We start from the raw sequence: 20432 nt of genomic DNA on the forward strand, positions 1-20432 counted from the left end.
TAAATTGAAACAAGATGAATTCATCTTCATTATTTAAAACACTGTGAAAACTTGCTTATACTGTCATGAAACTAGGTTTTTTAACTTTAACCACTCATCACATTCATGGTAAGTGCCAAAACCTGAAAATATTATACTGCCAATTTTAAATAAAGCATGGGGTGCCTGATGTTTAACTGATATAAATTCAGGGGGGGAGGAATATTTCTGTGGCAAATTACATCAAATTTGCTAAACCTGTTTTAAGGAAGGTCTAAATTGCAAATTGAACAGCATGAGCCTTCTAAAGCAGTAGTTGAAAACTGCCGTCTTTTTTCCAGGGGGAGACTTTGGTGTTGATTAAGAATGTTTCATTTATTAGAAAACCTTATCCAACTCCTGGATTGTTTTTTAAAAGAATTAAACTGTTGTTATAGTTCAAAAGGAGATCTTCTCTGCCATAAACTACAAGAGTGCAGACCAAAACAGCAGCAGAGCTCCTCATGTGAATTCTAGCAAGAAGTTTGTGTACTGAATGTTTATGGTATGGTAAAATGCTATATGGAGAATGTTATTTAATCTTTAAATGATTATCCTAACATTGAACTAAGACTGGAATGCTGCTTCCTGTACCCTTTCTCCTCCCTGTTCTGAAACTGTGTGCGAAAGAGAAAAGGACTAAACATAAACATTTGACTGGTCTGATGCTAGGAAATCAGGTTTATTGGATTTTTAGCAAAGGAACACAATGTTATAAGCCTTGTAGTTTGGCTGACTCTTCTTAGTCAACTGAGATGTTCTGTTTTATAGTTTGTCTACTTGGCACTCTGTCAGACACTATGGTTCTGTAATGCCATAGCTGTCAGTGTATTGTTATATGGCAAAACTCTCTCGAACTTTATAACTCCTATAAAATCTATGCAAATAGACAAGCTACAGTATGAACAAGAGTCTTCAGTTGCAGAAGTAAAATATTCCTGTTCAGAACGATTGCTGTCTCTTCCCTAGGTAAAGAACTGGCAGTGGCTTGTGTATTAGCACCACTGCGCATGTGAGTTACATTGCAACCACTCAACTGTGTGTCCTTGGGCTGCATTGGATCCTCCTTTAGCTTAAGTGGTAGGGGCATTCGCTTTCGGAGCACAAAGATCTGAGAATTCTCCTGGCTGCTGTCATGAAACTGAGCGGTCCTGGCATGCAGCATAGTGACTACCATGAACTTCTAGTTGGCCATGAATTTGACACAGTTGTCCAAATGTATTCACAAGTAATAGTTTATTACTGGACTGGAGTAGAACAGTTCCTTTTAATAGCTGCTTTTTTAAAAACAAATGAGAGACTTGCTTGTATCTGGGGCTCTGTTTCTTAGTTTTATCTTTGGATCACTTATACAAATAGCCTAGTGGTAGAGTTTTGTTCAGATGAGTATTGAATCACAAAACTTAAGATGTGCCGTGACTAGTTCTAATGCCTTAGATATAGAAGAGTCTGTGAACTCTTCTCATGTATATCAGCAAGTGCTGCCATTTCCCTGCTACTTCCAAGAGGGAACTGAGTGTCTTGTGGCTCAGTCTGAGCTACTGTCCCATAATACATGCGTGGTGGTGGGGGAATCCATGTATCTTGATTTCAAAAGCAAAGCACAGTGGATATATTCAAAAAGTTCAATTTAGCTAATGTTTGACCCAAAGCTGAAATGTTTTATAAACAGTTTAGTTTCAATGAAATCTCGGGGTGTGTGTGTGGGGGGGGGGGGGGGGGGGAGATGAAGACAATGCCTTTTTTCATTAAGAATGTTTTAGTAACATCTAAATCTCAACTCAACTGCCTGGTTCAAAAAAAAAAAATCAGAAATAAAACTGGATTTTTCAACCAGCTCTATCCAGTATATGGAGCCAAAACCTGTAGAAATTATGTTGTGGAAGCTGCATAGCAGTGCATATAATGTGTTTGCCTGTTACAGATGGTCAACAGGCCACATGTTAATTTACAGTAAGAATTCTGAGACTTGTCTGATGAGCTGTCAGCACAGATGATCCTGGCATGCCCCAAACATTCTGCCATTGTTATACTCTGATCATCAATACATGAAGGCCCCTAAGTGGAAAATACTTCAGTTTTATCTAGGATGTACTGGCTTTATAGGCAATATGAAGTACTTGTAGATTTCCCAAACTCCTCCCATTGCACCAGTTTTGTCCCAGTTTGTTCTCTTTTATGGCTCTGAAGCTGTCTAGCTTTGCATCACAACTCAAAAAATCACTATCTGGCACCCTGCCATGTCACACTAGTTCTGGAGATTGTCAAGTATACTGAAGCATCAGAACTAACTATCCTTTACACACTAGTCACAGGAGCCTTTGGGCCATGGCTGGTGACAGAGGAAGTGTGGCTCAGTATCTGAATGTTTTTAATATAAGTTCTTATTTACTAAATAGTTTAGAAAACACGGGCATGATCCTGCAAACTAACATAGCTTCTTTGAAGGAAAGGCCTGCCTCTCTAATCTTCGAGAATTCTTTATGTGCATCACCAAATCATGGATAAAAGGAACCTGGCTGAAATAAGATGTAGTTGTAGGTGCCCAGAATCACTAAAGGTCAAGCCCCAATTACTTACAGGAAGTCCCCAAAAACTGAGGCTCCCAAAGTTAGAGGCCACTCTCGAAAATTTTGGCGGTGAACATGCAGAAATGTGGACATAGTCCTTCACAAGCGGCTACTAAGGAAGTAAGTCCTAGTGAGAGGTGAAGTATTGTCATGGATCAGATATTGGCTGAGACAGGAGTGACTAGTCAATTGTCATCATGACACCTGGCACCCTGCCTGTTAACTTTGTGGCTGAAGGTTCCCTATTAGGCCTGTTAAATATTTATGGATGATCTGGAAAAAGGGGTGAACAGTAGAGTTGCAAGCATAGTGGTGTTGGAAGTAGCTTGGTCAGCTTCTTGCAGTCATGAAGTAGTAAGGAGCTCACACATTGTGGGATTTGTGACTCTGGGTGAACCAAACTTTTTAAGAGTATTGCCTTTGGAAATCTAATGCAAACAAATTCAGAATTCATTTTCCACATTGCTTAATATTCACTGCTTCATCAGACATTCTTGCTAGTAAAAGCACTTCTGAAAATATTCAGCGAAAGTAAACACGGAAGTGTAAACAGATCACTTTATGTGCACAAATATTTGTGGGAAAAGTTTTGAATTTTTTGCCCAGTTTTAATACACAAAAAATTACCATATGTGGTTATTCTTGAAGTACATGAAATGTACTTATATTTGAATTTCAAATATATCTCCTTGCAGCCATACTGTAGTCCTAGTACCTGAAAGTTGAAATACATTCTACTCTCACAGTGAAGACCTGCTACAAAATCTCATTCAGGTCGTGATGAGCATAGAAGAAATGGAGCAGAAATGGAGGATGAATTTTTATACCTAGATGAGGGGGCAGATTAATAATGGGAAGCAAATGTCATATGTTTCAGATAGCTGTGAGGAGGTTTATGTTAGAGGGACTTGCCCATATTGCCTTTTTCTTCCCCGTGCATTAAATCAGATGACACAATCTGTAACTCTTTAGTTTACCTCATATGTGAACATAGTGAACTGCCACTTCCCATTTCAGGTAATCATGGTGAATTTGTATTAGCATTTTGAGGGGCTGCATTGTATGAATTATAAATGATGCATGAATACATGTTTCTAAAGCGATATGTCACCTCTAAAAATGAGTGCCATTGAAATGCGCATCTGGCTGAGTTTATCACAGTAAAAATATTTTCAGAGCATATGAATTCTGATTTAAACTAACTTTATTTTGCATGCTTTAAAGCAGTTCTACCAGTAGTAATTTGCAAATATTTAAAATACACAGAATCCAGGAGAAAGAACAAGAAAAAGATAACTAATTGTCCAGGTAAATAGAATCTGAATCAAGCCACTGTTTATCTCCAATAAGGAAAGCAGGCCTTGATCCTGCAAACACTTATCTTTAAGCATGTGACTACCTCATTAACTTCTTTAAGCACATGCATAACTGTTTGCAGGATCAGGGCTTAGTTCATCTCCACACCTGGCTGCCCCTCATCGCTCTATTGGCTGCGCTGTTATGATGAGTTTGAGCACCCCTCTTGCAACTGTAATAGTACTGCACAATGGGTTGGGGGAGGGAGAGCAGCTTAACTAGCCAGATCCCAGACCACTGACAGCCTAATAAGAACGGAAAGTCCACACACAAACTAATCAGAAGTCACTCTAGATCAGAGGACTAGTGTATTTGGCTGTCTATATGAACCACTGTTTAATAAACTTGCTCTTGTGTGCTGCCATGACAGTTCAGATCTTGGGTTAACCCAAGAACTGTACTCTGCATGGATATTACAAATAACAAAGAATTGTGTTCAGCAACCCTATCACTGCCGCAGAGTACTCTTTTCAGAGCTGCTACTGTGAAGTGATCTGTGCATCAAACTAGTCCTAGCTGAGCTTAAAATTGGACGCCCATAGAAGATGGACACTGATCTGGAGAAAAGGGGTAAACACTGAGGTGGCAAAATTTGCAGATACAAAATTACTCAGATAGTTGAGTCCAATGCAGACTGAAGAGTTACAAAGGGATCTCACAAAACTGAGTGACTGCGCACAAAATGGCAGATGAAATTTCATGTTGATTAATGCAAAGTAATGCACGTTGGAAAATATAATTCCAACTAGAAAAGGAGTACTTGTGGCACCTTAGAGACTAACCGGTTTATTTGAGGATAAGCTTTAATGAGCTACAGCTCACTTCATCGGATGCTCAAATAAATTGGTTAGTCTCCAAGGTGCCACAAGTACTCCTTTTCTTTTTGCGAATACAGACTAACACGGTTGCTACTCTGAAACCTGTCATAATTCCAACTATAACATATAAAATGATGGGATCTAAATTAGCTGTTACCACTCAAGAAAGATCTTGGAATCATTGTGGATAGTTCTAGGAAAACATTCACTCAATGTGCAGCGGCAGTCAAAAAAGCTACAAATGTTGGGAATCATTAAGAAAGGGATAGAGAACACAGAAAATATAATAATGCCTCTATATAAATCCATGGTACACCTGTATCTTGAATATTGCGTGCAGATATGGTCACCCTATCTCAAAAAGATTGATTGGAAAAGGTTCAAGAAATGGTAACAAAAATGATTAGGCGTATGGAACAGCTTCCATATGAGGAGAGATTAATAAGATTGGGACTTTTCAGCTCAGAAAAGAGATGACTGAGCGGGCATATGATAGAGGTCTCTTTCTCATAACACAAGAACTAGGGATCCCCAAGTGAAATTAATAGGCAGCAGGGCTAGCAATTAAGAAATACATATTTCGATTTGTAAGCTAAACATACTTGATCTGGAACTTGTTGAGACACAAGAATACTGCCATTTCCATGGACTCCCTTTTGGGAGTAGATCTTCACTTTCAAGAAAGACACTCGCTACAGGCGAGTGAAAGATCTCCACTGAAAGCAGCCAGCTATGTACTGACACCGATGAATCCACACGGTGAACACCGTCCAGTCAGTGCTTTTCTTCTGATCCCTGGGAAGCCAGTTGCAGAGTTAGATCTTGTGAACAGCAAAGCCGTATGTGGGGTTCTCCATGTGGGCCAGGATGGTCCTTGTGTGGCAGAGGGCTGAGGGACTATAGAGACTTAAAGGGTCTGAGGCCATGCTTCAAGGGGAGAAGTAAAGAGAGAGGACTAAATGCAAAGGAGCATAAATGACAGATGTGTTGTGACCTAGAGGAGGAACTACTTGTACTTATTGTGTGTCCAGTAAACCAGACTCTGAGCAGGGGTGTTGCTTGAACCTTGTTGAATGTGAAAGCCCACCTACAGGAAGCTAAGAAGGGGAAGCTGAGGGAGTAGATACATGACCTGACGGGGTAAACTAATCTTGTTCCACACAGGGCTTTGGAGCTGTGCCCCGGCTCCGCTCCAGCTCCAGGCAAAAACCTGCAGCTCCACTGCTCCGGAGCTGCTCCGCGCTCCAGCTCCAGGTAAAAACCTGCAGCTCCACTGCTCCGAAGCTGCTCCGCACTCCAGCTCCAGGCTCCGCTCCAAAGCCCTGGTGCCACACGCGACAGTCTAAGCAAAATGCTGCTGCTGCTACTCATCTCTTCCTTGCATGACTGTCTGATCACATCACTCCCCTTCATGAATCCCTCCATTGGCTTCTCATCTGATATTGTATCAATTGTGGCTTCTTACCATCACCTTCAAAACTTTAGGTAATGTCCCTCCTTGCCTATTCTCCCTTGCCAAGCTTTGTGCTGCATTTGTCCCCTCTGCTTCGCCAGTCCACCTCTCTGTCAGACAATTGCCTCTGTACCTCCTTCCACCCAACCTGTCAGAGACAGTGACTCCTGAGCTCATCCTTAGTCTTAAGGACATAAAATATGGTCACGAGAGAGGCCCTAACATCTGCTGTGCTGCTTGTCGTGAATCATGTTAGTAAATTATATACAAATCTATTGTTGTTCCCCGTTCCTTGACCTCTGTCTCTAGGTCATAAGCTCCTTTTGAGCAGAGACTACCCAGGCCTAGTACATAGCGGGCATTACTGCCAATAAATATTTATCAGTGTTCACGCTCCTGTACACCATTCTAGGTGCACAGTATCTACACCGTGTTCATTTCTCACTTGTTATTGTATTGTTCTCTGAAACATTTCCTGAGCATAGCCTAGCAAACCCTTCCCCTTGGGTTAGGGGGATAAAAGCCTGGTGTCTGTTTAGTAACCCAGTAGATATAGAGGTATGGTGCTAAATGATACCACTTCCAATTTTTCTGACTCACTAGGCTAGTGAGAGTAGCCATAATATACAGAAAACTTTACCTTGAAGATCACTTAGCAGACCACTGTGTAGATAAACATCGGGCTAACAGGAAAAGCATTAGTGGAAAGCAGATGGAAAGCACAGTATGTGGTTGGCATGGCCATTGTATTGTGGTTGTAAACCAGGAGGTGAGTTGTGGTGGGACAAAAGAACAAGCATTTAAAACAATTATTTAGAAAGGCCGGGGGAATAAATATACTGAACTAAATGACTGGTAGTGACTAAGAAAAAAGGGCAATGTATTCAAATCACAGCTGTACCATTAAACAATGAGGACCCTGCAGACAAAATGGAGTGACATGATGATGATTTGAGAAATGGAAGACTTCTGATTTGAGGAAAATAAATGGAAATGGTTCCTCTACGACCATCTGCTTATGCTGTGACTGAAGAGTCCAGAGAGCTAGAACAAGCCTGCTTATATGTTCTGAACTTCTGCCAAAAATTTCAGTATGGTTACATTAATCTGTACAGAACATTGCATTCAAATAATTCAGTAACTTTATGAATCACATACATTGATTCGTCTCAGTAAACTCCATTCCAATTGCATTCTCATGTACATCTTTCTGAGTTGAGAGCAAACTAACCTCTGTCTCTTTGTTGCTTGCAATTAGAAGCATTTGCTACACTTAACCAATTTTTTAATTTAAAATCTTGCGTCTATAACACATTTTCGTTCACCAAAGAACATTATGTGAGGTTTCAAATGAAAACTCCCAGTGTGTCACCGGTCTTTGACAGTGTGAAATGTGTGTATAGATACAATGTGAGGAGGGGTGTGTGTATAAAACACACACATATGAGGAAACATTCAAGGTATCCGTCACCAGCAGAGTTGTAAAACAGGTGTTTTTTGTCAGATGAGATGTATGTTCACTTAATCTGTCTGCTTGTAAATTTGAGCATTTGTAAGCCAACACAATGGATGCTCATTTACTTACGAAGATGTAAAGTCAACCAGGAAGCAGCACAAAGGAAAAAAACAAGCCCTGGCTGTGTACAAAGGCAATGAACTTTAGGGGTATAATATATAAAGCAAAGAAAACACCCCATAATCCTGCAGCTAAGAAGCAAATGGTTCTTTAATGATAACTGGATCTCAGCCAACCTTGGTTGAAAACTCTGAGGAAAGCTTTGAGTGAGAGAAACATCTCTAGCCAGAAGGTTAACAGGCCTAACTAAGTTTAGTTTCTAGAAAGTGTTATGATTGCTTTATAGGTACCCATCTGTTTCCAATAGCCTTCTTTACTATCTCATGAATCTCGAGTCTTTGATAACAAACTTACTCTTGTGTTCACAATAAATATATCTCAGTGCTGTGTTAGGCAAAATGCTGGTCCTGAGCTGAATCTTACAAGCTGATGTGTACACTACTCCTTTTGAGACAGCAAATAGGATGTTTGATTAGCCAGTGTCAGGGGCTGGAGCTCACAAGGGAATGCTTCACAAGGACTTGGACTGGGGCGCACCTATTGTTTAACTGCAAGGCAAAGTAAGGCCTCCAAGCACTCCCCTTTGGGCTCTGAGTGGCTGACGGGCTGGTGGCGTCAGGGAGCTGACAGCTAGCTAAGCACAGACAAGACTTCTCACTGGAAAGAGGGGAGAGAACCAAGGTGATTCTCAGTCCCGGGTATCCTGAGAACCATCATATTAACTTTCGGGAGTCCAAGGTTCTGTTAATCTTTCCTGGAAAACTGTGGATGGGGATTAAAAGCATTTAAAACCTATTCAATGGTAGGAATAGTATACTGAGACACCACCTTCCTACAACCATTGGTTAAGCCAGTTTGAGAGAAACTTTTTTGAAAGCTGAGCCTGCAGAGAAATGAAAATCAATTGCACTTCCCTTGAAACCCTGCCATCTATCAGAAAAGGCCTATATACCTTTCACACTCCCCAGCAAGTCATCCTCCAGGCATTCACACTCGCTTGGTCTGGGAAATGCTGGCATAGCTCATCATAATATGAAACTTCCTTTCCTCTCATTTCATCACCCAGCAAAGCATGTAGCTAACTGCACTGACTTAAAGTATCACTGGCATCTGAGAAATCCAGTGAAATGAATGGGGAAGTTCAAACCACGGAGCTAACATTTCAAGCTCTCGGCATTTCAAGCTCCCAGCAGATTCGGAAGGATTATCTGCAGCAGTTACATTGCCTTCAGATTTTGAAGATTTTCTTTGTGACCATAACAGCTTGAGACTCTCCTTAATAAAAGCTGAGACTCTGGAGAACAATTGAGGCTTGTCTGTAGTATCTACTAGGTTAATCCTTCAGGCCTGCTCCCCAAGGAGACCCACCCCATACTCTGGGAAACACTGGGTTAAATTATCTAATGGCAAAAAAAAGAAACTGAGATAAATACAATGGCACGTGATCCCACATAGAAGATCTTAATTCATGAAAGGTGACATTCACTCAGCTCACATCAAGCCTGAGTAATTGGGCTCTATACAGCTAACGTGAGGGACAGGGAATAAGATGGCAAAATCCATCCAGCAACTTTGGGCAAGAAGTGAGCCTGCAACCCATCTCCCCATCTTTATAGCTGCTGCCCTAATGAATGGGCTATGTTAGTAACAGCCCCATTCACACCACTTGCATGGTGCGTTGGTTCAATCGCTGTCTGCCCTACTACCTCAACCAGGTTAGGGGCGCATCGTACATGTCACTATACACATGTATAGCAAATGGCAGACCTTGCCCCAAAGGAGCTCAGGCGAGATCATCCCAGAGAAAGAGGGAGAAGAGAAAGTGCTCAAAGGGAGGAGGAGACACTGAAAGTGGACAGAGATCTGAGAACTAGGAGGGTGGTACCTTGAAAGACAAGGAGAAGACAAGATGTCAGAGGGGAAAAAAGCAGTGGCGAGGATGAGGCAGATGAAGTGTGGTACAGAGCTGTAGCCAGGAAGAGTTTCTTTCTGCTGTTAAGAGCAGCTTCAGTGGAGTGGTGGGAGCACAAGCCAGATGAGAGGATCCAGGATGGAGATAAGAGGAACTTAGCGCTCAGTGGCCCATTCAGTGTGGTAAGAGGTGAAAGGAGATGGGGCAATAATTGGAGGGACAGGTGGGATCAAAGATTCTGGTATCTGAGGATGCAGGGGCCTATAGTCAAGGAGTGTGGTAGAGGGATTAGAAGTAGAGACTAGGTGAGAGTTCGGTCTCTGCAAGACTGGGGAGGTGAAAAAAGTGACAGGTAGTAGTAAGGGGAGTGGGAAATTGATGTCATCTTGCTTAGGTTTTCACTGACTTCAAGCTAAAGAGAAGGGCAGGGGCTGAAGTAGTTCTTATGGGGAGATCTAAGGTGGCAAACTTGTGGTAGAAGCCATGAGACTCAATCACCTTGGATAAATAGAGAGACTTGGGCAGGAAGATGGTAGAATGTGCAGAGTAGAACATCTGCATGGCTTCTTGACTCTCTTTTGCTCCTGTGAAATGGACACAAAGAAAGTAGATACTATTATGTTCCCTTAAAAACTGGAGAGTTAAAAATGATCTTTTGACTCCAACAGGGTGTCAAAGATCATTGTTTGTTTGGGATTTTTTCCCTGCGATCCAATTCTTTGCTCTAATTACCAAGTGTGCAGAGCATTTGCCTCAGCTTTCCATTGGCATCTATTACATTTACTATCATCAAGCTAAAGAGAAAATATCTTGTTTCCTGTAGCAGTTTAGTGGACCATTTCAAATACCAGCGTTCTGATCATTTGTATGTAATGTTACTTTGTCTCTCTAAATGAGAAAATAGCTGCTAATTGATTTGACATAAAAATAGTTTGTTGCATACTGAATACTTCGTCTCTGAATGTACCATTATTTAACACAAAACAATACATATATTCGTAATTAAGGAAGACTTTATTTACAGACACTTGCTCTTTGGGCTTCCAAATTAGAAATATCAATCTTAATGCTCTCCTTTTTTTTTTTTTAAACTTTGAATTTGTACTACCAGTTCACAACAAACAGCCTGCAAGTCCGCCTTTGTTAGGGTTTACAGTAGGTTGAGTAAGGGAATAAAATTGCTGAGACTTGATTTTCCTTTTCAAGATTGGAGGTACTGGCAGCAAACAGAGGAAGCTGAGAACAATCATGTCATGTGATAGTTTTTACAAATGCTTATTCTCAGTGAGAATTTCTCCTCCCAATTTTAATTGAGTGACAACTCCGGCATATGTTTAGAATGCCATGTGGTGCTAAAATGGATCCAATATATGTAGTGAGCACTCCAGTTTTTCTGAATTTTCTTATTGTCCAATTGCTTATTATCCTTACCACATAATACTTGGCACTTTAAACATGTAAAAGTGCTATGTGCAAACACTAGTTATGTAAACCAGACGCTTAAGCAGGTACAGTATTTCACTGGTGACCCTTTTCATTTAGCTAGTCTTATTACAAAAGAATAGCCCCTCAAGCTTTCTGTACTAGGTTTTCTATAATTATTACAAAGTTAAAGTATGAACATCCATTTTAAATAGCCTATTACATGTATATATGTTTCGGTACGTGATTACAGCAAATACATACAAATGGGGATTGTTTTCATTTTAAAAGCAACAAAAGGAAAGAGTTTTTTGTTTTTTTTCCCTGTAAATTCAACTTTCATGATAAAGAGATTGCATTACAGTACTTGTATTAGGTGAATTGAAAAACTATTGTTTTTACAGTGCAAATGTTTATAATCAAAAAATAAAGTGAGCACTGTACACTTTGTATTCTGTTGTAATTGAAATCAATATATTTGAAAACGTCCAAAAATATTTAAATAAATGGTATTCTATTGTTTAACAGCGCAATTAATTGTGTGATTAATCGCGATTAATTTTTTTAATCACTTGACAGCCCTAATCTTTACCAATATTCAGAATTTTCACTTTTACTTTTAAAGGTGTTTTTAGACAAAAAGCAAAGGTACTTTGGTATTGTTCACGTCATGATTGTTTTAAGAAAGTGGGGAGATGGCTTTTGTCACTGATTAGCTCTTGGTGTTTTACCTTTTACCCGTCTACCTTCATCTTAATTAATTACTTCCTAGCTGTGGGTTTGTTAGCTCTGCTTTAACCCACATGTATTTATATTATCAGAATTGGGCAGGGGAGGGGAATTAGGCAGCATTTTTCTATTGCAAAGATTTCTGCCCAGGAGAGTAACAGGATCAACATGTACATTGTTCATGCCTGTCATGTGAAATGGGTCCTTTGTTTGACTACATAGTTGTCTGAAGTTCCAGAGAAAAGATCAATTTGGCTTGGGACAAGAGCTATCATGTTTGTTAAAAGGGCAATTCCCTGTCTTCGTCATGAAATCACCTAAAATTTGATTGCTCCCAGGAGAATTTTATAAGTGGGGCACCTGAAGTAGGTTACTACAGGCTGGTCTTCACTACAGGGAGATCGACGCTGCTGCAATCTAGTGAAAACCTGCTAAGTCGACAACAGAGCGCTCTCCGGTTGACCCCGGTTCTCCAGCTCCCCAAGAGTAAGGGAAGTCGACCGGAGAGCGTCTCCAGTCGACGCAGTGAAGACACCGGGGTAAATTGACCTAAGCTACGTTGACTTCAGCTACGGTATTCACGTAGCTGGAGTAAAAAAGGAAAGGAGTACTTTTGGCACCTTAGAGACTAACCAATCTTGAGTAGTTGGAGTAGTGTAACTTAGGTCGACTTACCCCCATAGTGAAGACAAGCCCTTTAAGTGGCCAGTGAAGCAGGAAACTAGGTCAGGTTCCCTAGAAATGATCCTCTGCAGATCTAGCATGGGTGGAGATCTCCCAAATGCAGGGGATCTATGGGGGAAGGACATACCCGGATTCTCGTAGGAGCCATCCTGCCTGGATTACTGCCTCACCATATAGTTAGGCAAAGCCAATGACCTCATCACTCCAAGTCTGTTCTTGCTTGCTCTTTATTTTATGCCCTTCCACAAACAAGTACTTATAATGTCCTCCCAGCATAGGGTATTGTTAACTGTGGGCTGCCACAGTCTGTCATGAACTACTGTCCTCTGGAAGGGTACTTAGAGGGACAATGTAAAAACTTCCCACTGTTGGTGATTCCACGCTCTTTGGAATCCAGGATACTTGCAAGTATTTAAAGGGAGGCAATAGAACTGGACACTTAGTGGCAAAAGAAAACACAAATAGGTTCACCTCTTCAATACGCATCCTTTCATTTGTATTTCAGCACCATCCAGAACAAACATGCAATATAGGCCCTTCCCCCAGGGCCTGAGGGTCATGAAAACAGTGAAATACAGTGCAAACTTTTGTTTGTTTGTTTTGAGAATCTCAAATCCCTCGTCTTGCTGCCTCTGCAGTCTAGAATGGTGGAGTTTTCTTGTTTCTGTTTTTTGGCTTTTCTCTTAAGATAAAGTCAGAATTGTATCTATTGAATGGCTTTGTTTTATGAAAAACACTATGCTGGTGAATCAAATGTTTCCTGTTTATCAGTACACATCAACCCAAGTATCATTTGCCAGCACAGACCACTATTATACTGTTTGATTTATGCGACATTGTTGTCTGAAATTGCTGATGCTGTACTAAATTTCCTTGTTTTGCAAGTGATGGAATAATAAGTAACCTTGTGGTGGGAGGGGGTGGGCGGGAGGAGAACAAACCAAGCACTGTTATCTGCAGCTTTGGGATTTTCATTGTTTCTGAACTCAGAACTGATTCTGACAGCTTGGTACTCCTCCTGCGTGCCATATGAAAGGGCTGTTCCCTCCATGGGGCAAACAACATGTCACATCTGCTCCCCTCTCTGTTCTCCCCCTACCCACCCCCTGCCCACAGGAGTTTAGCAGTTGGGTCTGTGTAATTAGGGATTCCCCAGCCCTTCCGTAACCTCATCCCCAAAACCTCTTTCAATGCTGGTGGGAATGGAATCCCATGAGGCTCCACTCCAGTTCAGTCACCTGCTCCACTTCCCTTGTCTGTCAGACCTTCTGTGCCCATCGGTGGTGGAGTTAATGGGATTTGCTCTTCAGTTATTCCGTTTACTTGTACACATTCCAAATCTCCAACAAGTAGCTTCAAACCATCCTCTATTTTAAATTTTAAGCAACTTAGCAGAAGAATGTTCCCTATTTCCCATGCTCAAAGTGACAAACAGAGCCTGAGGCCTGGGTTGGATGATATTAAGTTCTGCACTAGCAGTAGGTTTAAGGTTCAGTGTCTCACAACCCTGAGGAGCCAAAAACAAGCTTCAAACCATTGGAAAGGGCAGATTGCCAGCTTCCTAGAAGACATAAATTTCCTTCTAGCCCTGAAGAGACCTGAAATACCGACCTTAAAATCAGCTATTGTTAGGTGGAAAGGAGCTATTTTAGTTCACGGTCAACACTTTACACCAGGCCGTGAGCACTGTACAGAGGACCTATGCTAAGTGAGTTGTTAGGTTTTACAGGAGAGCTGTGACAAGTAGTCCCAATAACACTTTGTAAAATCTGAGTAAAATAATAGAATAATAGCTGTTCTGTGACATCATGGCATATAGAGAACAACAGGCTGGTGCTGCAGAGGTTTTATCACCACTGGTGTGAAATGCCTCGCGTTGAGTAATGCAGCCCTCCTAAACTCATGCTCGTAAAATCACACTCAATCAGAAGAGGTCTGTAATACAGTGGTGAAATTTCCTGACAGATATACAGTATATTTGTGTGTTTAATTACATATCTTCCCCATCAGTTTCTTTGTTCGCCACCAGTTTGTGATGGTTTTAAATGAACTTTTGCCGCCAGACTGATAGCAATGGAAGATCACTTGAAGGATGCTAAAGTGACCCCTCCCAAAGCACAGAATTGTCTGAGCAGGCTGGCTGCTTGAGCAAGGCGGTCTGGGTTCTGTTCCCAGTTCTGTCACTCACCTGCTGCATCACTTCCCCTCTGCTGCTCTTGCCCCCACCTCGATCCTTTCTCCTGTCTCTGTTATCTGAACTGTAACTGTCCAAGACCAGCCGTGTCTCACTGTGTTTGTATAAGGTCTTGCACTGTGCAGCCTTCATCTTAGTGGGGGACTGTAGGCACTGCAGTACTCCTTAAATAATAGGAAGCATGGTCTAGTGATTAGGGCGTTAAGCTGAGGACTTGGGAGACTTGGATTCAATTCCCTGCTCTGCCACAGACTTTGAGACCTGGAGCAAGTCACTTAGCTTCTTTGTGCCTCTATTCCCCATCTGTAAAGTGGGGATAACCACATTACCCTACCTCATGGAGGGTGTTGAGGATAAATAAATGTAAAGGTTGTGAAATGCTCACCCACTGTGGTGATGGGGTGGGGGAATTGTTTCTTGGTGCCACATATGGCGATCCATTAGACTCTGAGCAAGAACCAGCCAGCAAAGTACATGAGAGAGAAGATGCTCAATGCTACCTCCGAGCACTGGCCCACCCTATCCAGCATCCCATCTCTAGTTGGGGCCATTTCTGATGTTTCGGGGAGGAGGGGAATTCCCCAGCATACCATCTTCTCAAATCGGAAATATATGGTACCCACCTGTAATTTTGGGCCCTAAAATCTATTTATATTGGGTCCACTTCACTTACTAACCATCATCTGCAATCATTCAGTATTGGTGACTTAATAGGAAAACGTTCCTTAAAGAACTACATATTCTCTTCTTCCCCAAGGAATCGATGTGGTGGTAGTAGCGGTGAAAGAATACATACAGTTAAAAACACAAATGGGATGATAAAAAAATGCTGTCCCCCTCAGGACACTAATTCTCAAGTGCTGGGTTGGAACTTGGTTAGCTCAGCTGACCAGCAAGGGGTAAGAATCACACGAAGATGGATTTTTTTTTTTTTTTAATCAGGGCCATATGTTTGCAGCTGCAATCTGTGCTTCAGGGAGGGACAGGAACACTAGCAGAAACTATGATATTTTGTATCGTTCGCACGAAACCAATCACATGTGGTGAAAGAAACCGGGGCAAAAGAAGGGCACCCATGCTTCACTGTGCAGATGATCACTGCTGCAGCCGGAATCCTTTCCTTAGGAGGAATCTGAATTGAATACTCTGAATCAAGGGATACATGCCTGTCAGAGCTCTGAGGTCTAGCTACAGTATTTAGAATATGGCCATCGTGCAGGAAGCTACCAGTCTAGAATTAGAGGCCACTCAAGAGGTAAGTGAAGCTTTTGACATCGAGAACTACCCCCCCTCTGTTTATAGTGGGGGTTTTCCATTAGAGACAAGGTTTCTATTCTATTTATTCCGGTTCTTATACCAGTCTGGCACTCCATTGTCATGGGCAAGCATGTTTGAGGCCTTCCTTTGACACACGTTGACATAGTTAGATCTGAATTCTTTCAGGGCAAAAGACAGTAAAAGACCCTTCATCTTGGCCAGAGATTTCTGAGGCAAAAGTGCATGTAGTTCCCATTAAAGATATGAAGAGAACACAACCTCTCTGAAGTGCAATATTTCCTCCCCATCAAAAAAAATAAGGGTTCTCAAACTACTGGAGAGGATTTTACCTGCCTTTGCACACTGCTTTACGGAGTTTCCTCTGAAGTTATATATTTAGGCTTGGCAGAATTACATAGGGGAGAGTGGGGGAGAGAGAGATTACTATTGATGTTTGTTTTTTTGAGTATTTTCCAATTATAGGTTTAAATGTTCAGTTGTGCAAAATTATGGGGGGGCAAGTCAAACAATTATTGATGTTGAGATTCAAGAATTGAAAGCAATTATGATAAGTAAAACACAAATTGTCAATTTTGGAATTATTTAAGCTCAGTACCAATGTGGACACAAGAACAAATGGATATAAACTGGCTACCAGGAAATTTGGACTAGAAATTAGACGAAGGTTTCTAACCATCACAGGAGTGAAGTTTTGGAATAGCCTTCCAAGGGAAGCAGTGGGGGCAAAAGATCTATCTGGCTTTAAGATTAAACTCGATAAGTTTATGGAGGAGATGGTATGATGGGATAACATGGTTTTGGTAATTAAATATCATGGTAAATAGACCCAATGGCCTGTGATGGGATATTAGATGGGGTGGGATCCGAGTTACCCAGGAAAGAATTTTCTGTAGTATCTGGCTGATGAATCTTGCCCATATGCTCAGGGTTTAGCTAATTGCCATATTTGGGGTCGGGAAGGAATTTTCCTCCAGGGCAGATTGGAAGAGGCCCTGGAAGTTTTTCACCTTCCTCTGTAGCATGGGGCACGAGTCACTTGCTGGAGGATTCTCTGCTCCTTGAAGTCTTTAAACTACGATTTGAGGACTTCAATAGCACAGATATCGGTGTGAGGTTTTTTGCAGGAGTGGTGGGTGAAATTCTGTGGCCTGCGTTGTGCAGGAGGTCGGACTGGATGATCATAATGGTCCCTTCTGACCTAAATATCTATGAATCTATGAACACCACATCAAAATATGCTATATACATATCCTTAACTCAAACTAAGTTCTTAAGCAGCATTTTTCTCACTTTGCCTGTCTGTAAATTTCTTTTATCAATGCAAATATTTTTCCCTCAGTTTGTGTGCATTTGATAAATGTTTATTTCACCAATAGAAATCAAATCCTTCCAAGCCGATGTACACACAACTCAAAAGGCCCCAGGTACCTCCCTCTAGACATTCTCTGCAAAATTGTAATTCAGCGAAGTCCAAGGATTCCCCGGAGGGAATACAGCTAGCTCGGTCAACCATAAAGATTATACCCAGGGATGTACTCACATTTTGACAGTTTCCCTGAAAATTTCAAAGCTGTATTAACTCTGGATTTGGTTGTTCAGCAGCTACTTTGGTTACTTTTTAAATCGATTTTCCTGGTAACCATCTCATCTCATCTGTTCAAAGCTGAGAGCTTTGTCTTGTCAGCTCGCCTTGTTTGTTTGTTTGTTTGTTTTGGTTTTTTGTTTTGTTTTGGGGGGGATTGTTTGTTTTTTTGCAGGCCCAAAGTGTCCCTTTGCCTCATTCCAGAAAAATCTAATTGTACCGTTCAGGTAGAACATGCTGTTCCGAAAGACAGAAAAAAGTTAGGCACAGCAAGGTGTCTTGCAACTCACTGATGGAATGCTTCTTCTGAGGGACCATTCTAGGTGGGAAAAGTAGATCCGCCTCCATGTGAATTTTAATCCATGGCCTTTGTTTTCAAGTGTCATTGAGGCAGTCTGGGATACAGATACCTGTCCACTGGATTGAGACCAAAAGCTGTTTCAGATAGGTCATTGAATAAACATCAACTGATGAGAGTTTTCAATGGCTACTGATTTTAGAGAGATGAAAATGTAATTTCCCATTACTAACATCCAATCTAGTTCTTGTTAACTCTGTGTCAGATCATGTTGCTTGTTCTTGGCATTTTTTTGATGGCTACAGAAGTCTCCTAGAAAGAGCGGTCACTGCAGTAAGGTGAAATATCTGGATTTCTCCAAAAAGCTTACTTTTACCAAACTTACTCGCATCAATACCAAGTAGTTAAATCAAGGATGAGTAATACCCATTAGTCAGAATGACAAATGGTGTTGTAAAAATCCAACATATAGGAGACACATCTCATTTAGCCCTAAAATATTTGCATGCCATGGCACTAAAACTTTTCTGAGTTTCAGTGATCACTGAATGTCCTAATGGGAAGGATTAAGTGAACAGTATTTTATAATAATTCAGTGTTCTTCACAAAAGATTGTGGGAAGTTTTCTGGAGTAGTTGGATGAAAGAATGAGCTCTAGGAAACACTTCAGGAAGAACCATTATATTGCTTGACAATATGTAGTAAGGAAAGAGAGGATAATTGACTTTCCAAATGCTCTTACAGAGCAATAGAGACAAATATCTAAGTAGTAACAATTTAATGTAAGCATCTGCACTTCACTGTAGAGTTTACAAATGTTTTTCTTCCAGGCATGCTTTAGTAGGTACACTGTGCCATGCTACACGGCTACCTTCAATTAAGATGATAAACCTGTTAAAAGGTTTATTATCTTTCTATAACTATCACCTCATTTGTTAGGGTTAATTTATAATATTTTGGGTGGGGTTAATTTTTTAAAATGATTAAATGTGCAGCCACCTGCTGCACAGCTCTTAGACTGGAATGCAAATGAGCTTTTATGCTTATAGCAACCCTACAATATCTAATACAGATTGCCGTAATTTCTTAGAAAGCATGTCTATTAATTTCTGATTTCTTAGAAAACATGTCTATTGATCACTGATTATCAATAGTTACCTATAAAAGTTGTCTTAATGGAAAGTGTACTCCAAAAATGGGCGGAGAACAGAGAACAGGTCCTCGATAGCCAACGTAACATAGACCATCCTAAAAAGTAAAAAATGAAGGCAATCCTTTTTCCACGAAGGCTGAGATTACCTTTATGTATGAGTAGTATTACACACATTAAGATAAGGAGTACTTGTGGCACCTTAGAGACTAACCAGTTTATTTGAGCATAAGCTTTCGTGAGCTACAGCTCTAAGGTGCCACAAGTACTCCTTTTCTTTTTGCGAATACAGACTAACACGGCTGTTACTCTGAAACCACACATTAAGATATATGCAGTATGTATTATTGTATAGCCCAGATCATCAAAAGATGTTTGGCACCCACAATAGGTTTGTACTATTGTCACAGAAGTGGTGTTAACTGTGTGCTGATATTGTGGTTGGCCATAGCCCCCACTTCAACATTTGAGAGGACTGCTTATTCTCCTGCCATGACTAATCTGCACTGTTGTTTGCTTATCATGGTGCCAGAAAGCTGCAGCTTAGATCCGTTCCCCATTGTTCTAGGTGTTATACAAATATCTAGTCCCTGTACCAAAGAATTTACTGTCTAAATAGATGAATAAAGGTGGGGGAGTAGGGGGAAGAAGTAGTATCATTCCCATTTCACAAATGGGGGAACTGAGGCACAAAGATTAAATGACTTGCCCAAGTTCACATTAGGGAGTTGGTGGCAGAGCCAGAAACTAAACCAGCATCTCTTTTGGTCCCTGTCTCTTACCTGTAAAACCACTCTTCCACATCCTGCTTGTTAGGGATGCATAGTCACACGACACACGTCTTCAAACGTATCCTGTGCTCCTGGAGTCCCCCTGTGGGTGGTCGGAGAGCCAAACTCAAGCTGTGACACTTCTGCTCCAACTTACCCACTTTGCTTCTGTCTTTACTTGTATGCATGTACAAGCGGGGCGGGACTCTTCTCACTAAAAGAAATTCTAAATATAACTTCTGTAATGTGCAGAATGTTTGTTTGATCTTCCCTGTGAATTGAATTAAATATACACTGAATTGTTATCTGCAACCTGCCTGGTCACTGGCACACTTGTAATGCTGTCTCTGTCTCTATCCACCAGCAAGTGAGGTGTAGGTGAAATGTGAAATAGGATTAAAATGAAAGCGTTAATTTTAAGGTATCCTAAATGCATAGTGCCATATTCTCTGCTGATGTAAATTGGTATTGATACACTAAGTTCAATAGGCCAATGTCAACTTACTCCAGTTGAAGATCTGGCCCTTAATACAGAGAAGATGGGAGCTGATATATCAAATTGCAATGCTTCTTTCCAAACAATTTGTCTGCTCTCTTGACAGACTTATGATTTCATACCTGT

The 20432-nt window shown here is 41.0% G+C and overlaps 1 protein-coding gene across 5 annotated transcripts in view; it reads left to right on the top strand.

The window, feature by feature from the left end:
- The window catches only part of PAK5 (p21 (RAC1) activated kinase 5), a 174789-nt gene that overhangs the window by 71149 nt on the left and 83208 nt on the right, over window positions 1–20432 (top strand). Inside the window, exon 3 of one of the 5 annotated variants that reach the window (XM_043544046.1) lies at window positions 15675–15987. The exons of the other annotated variants lie outside the window; for them this stretch is intronic. Coding sequence (XP_043399981.1) covers window positions 15937–15987 — 51 coding nt within the window. The 5' untranslated portion in view covers window positions 15675–15936. The remainder of the gene's footprint in view (window positions 1–15674; window positions 15988–20432) is intronic. 5 annotated transcript variants of the gene reach the window in all.

The sequence above is a fragment of the Chelonia mydas genome, chromosome 3 (assembly GCF_015237465.2).
Source record: "Chelonia mydas isolate rCheMyd1 chromosome 3, rCheMyd1.pri.v2, whole genome shotgun sequence".
Lineage (NCBI taxonomy): Eukaryota > Metazoa > Chordata > Testudines > Cheloniidae > Chelonia > Chelonia mydas.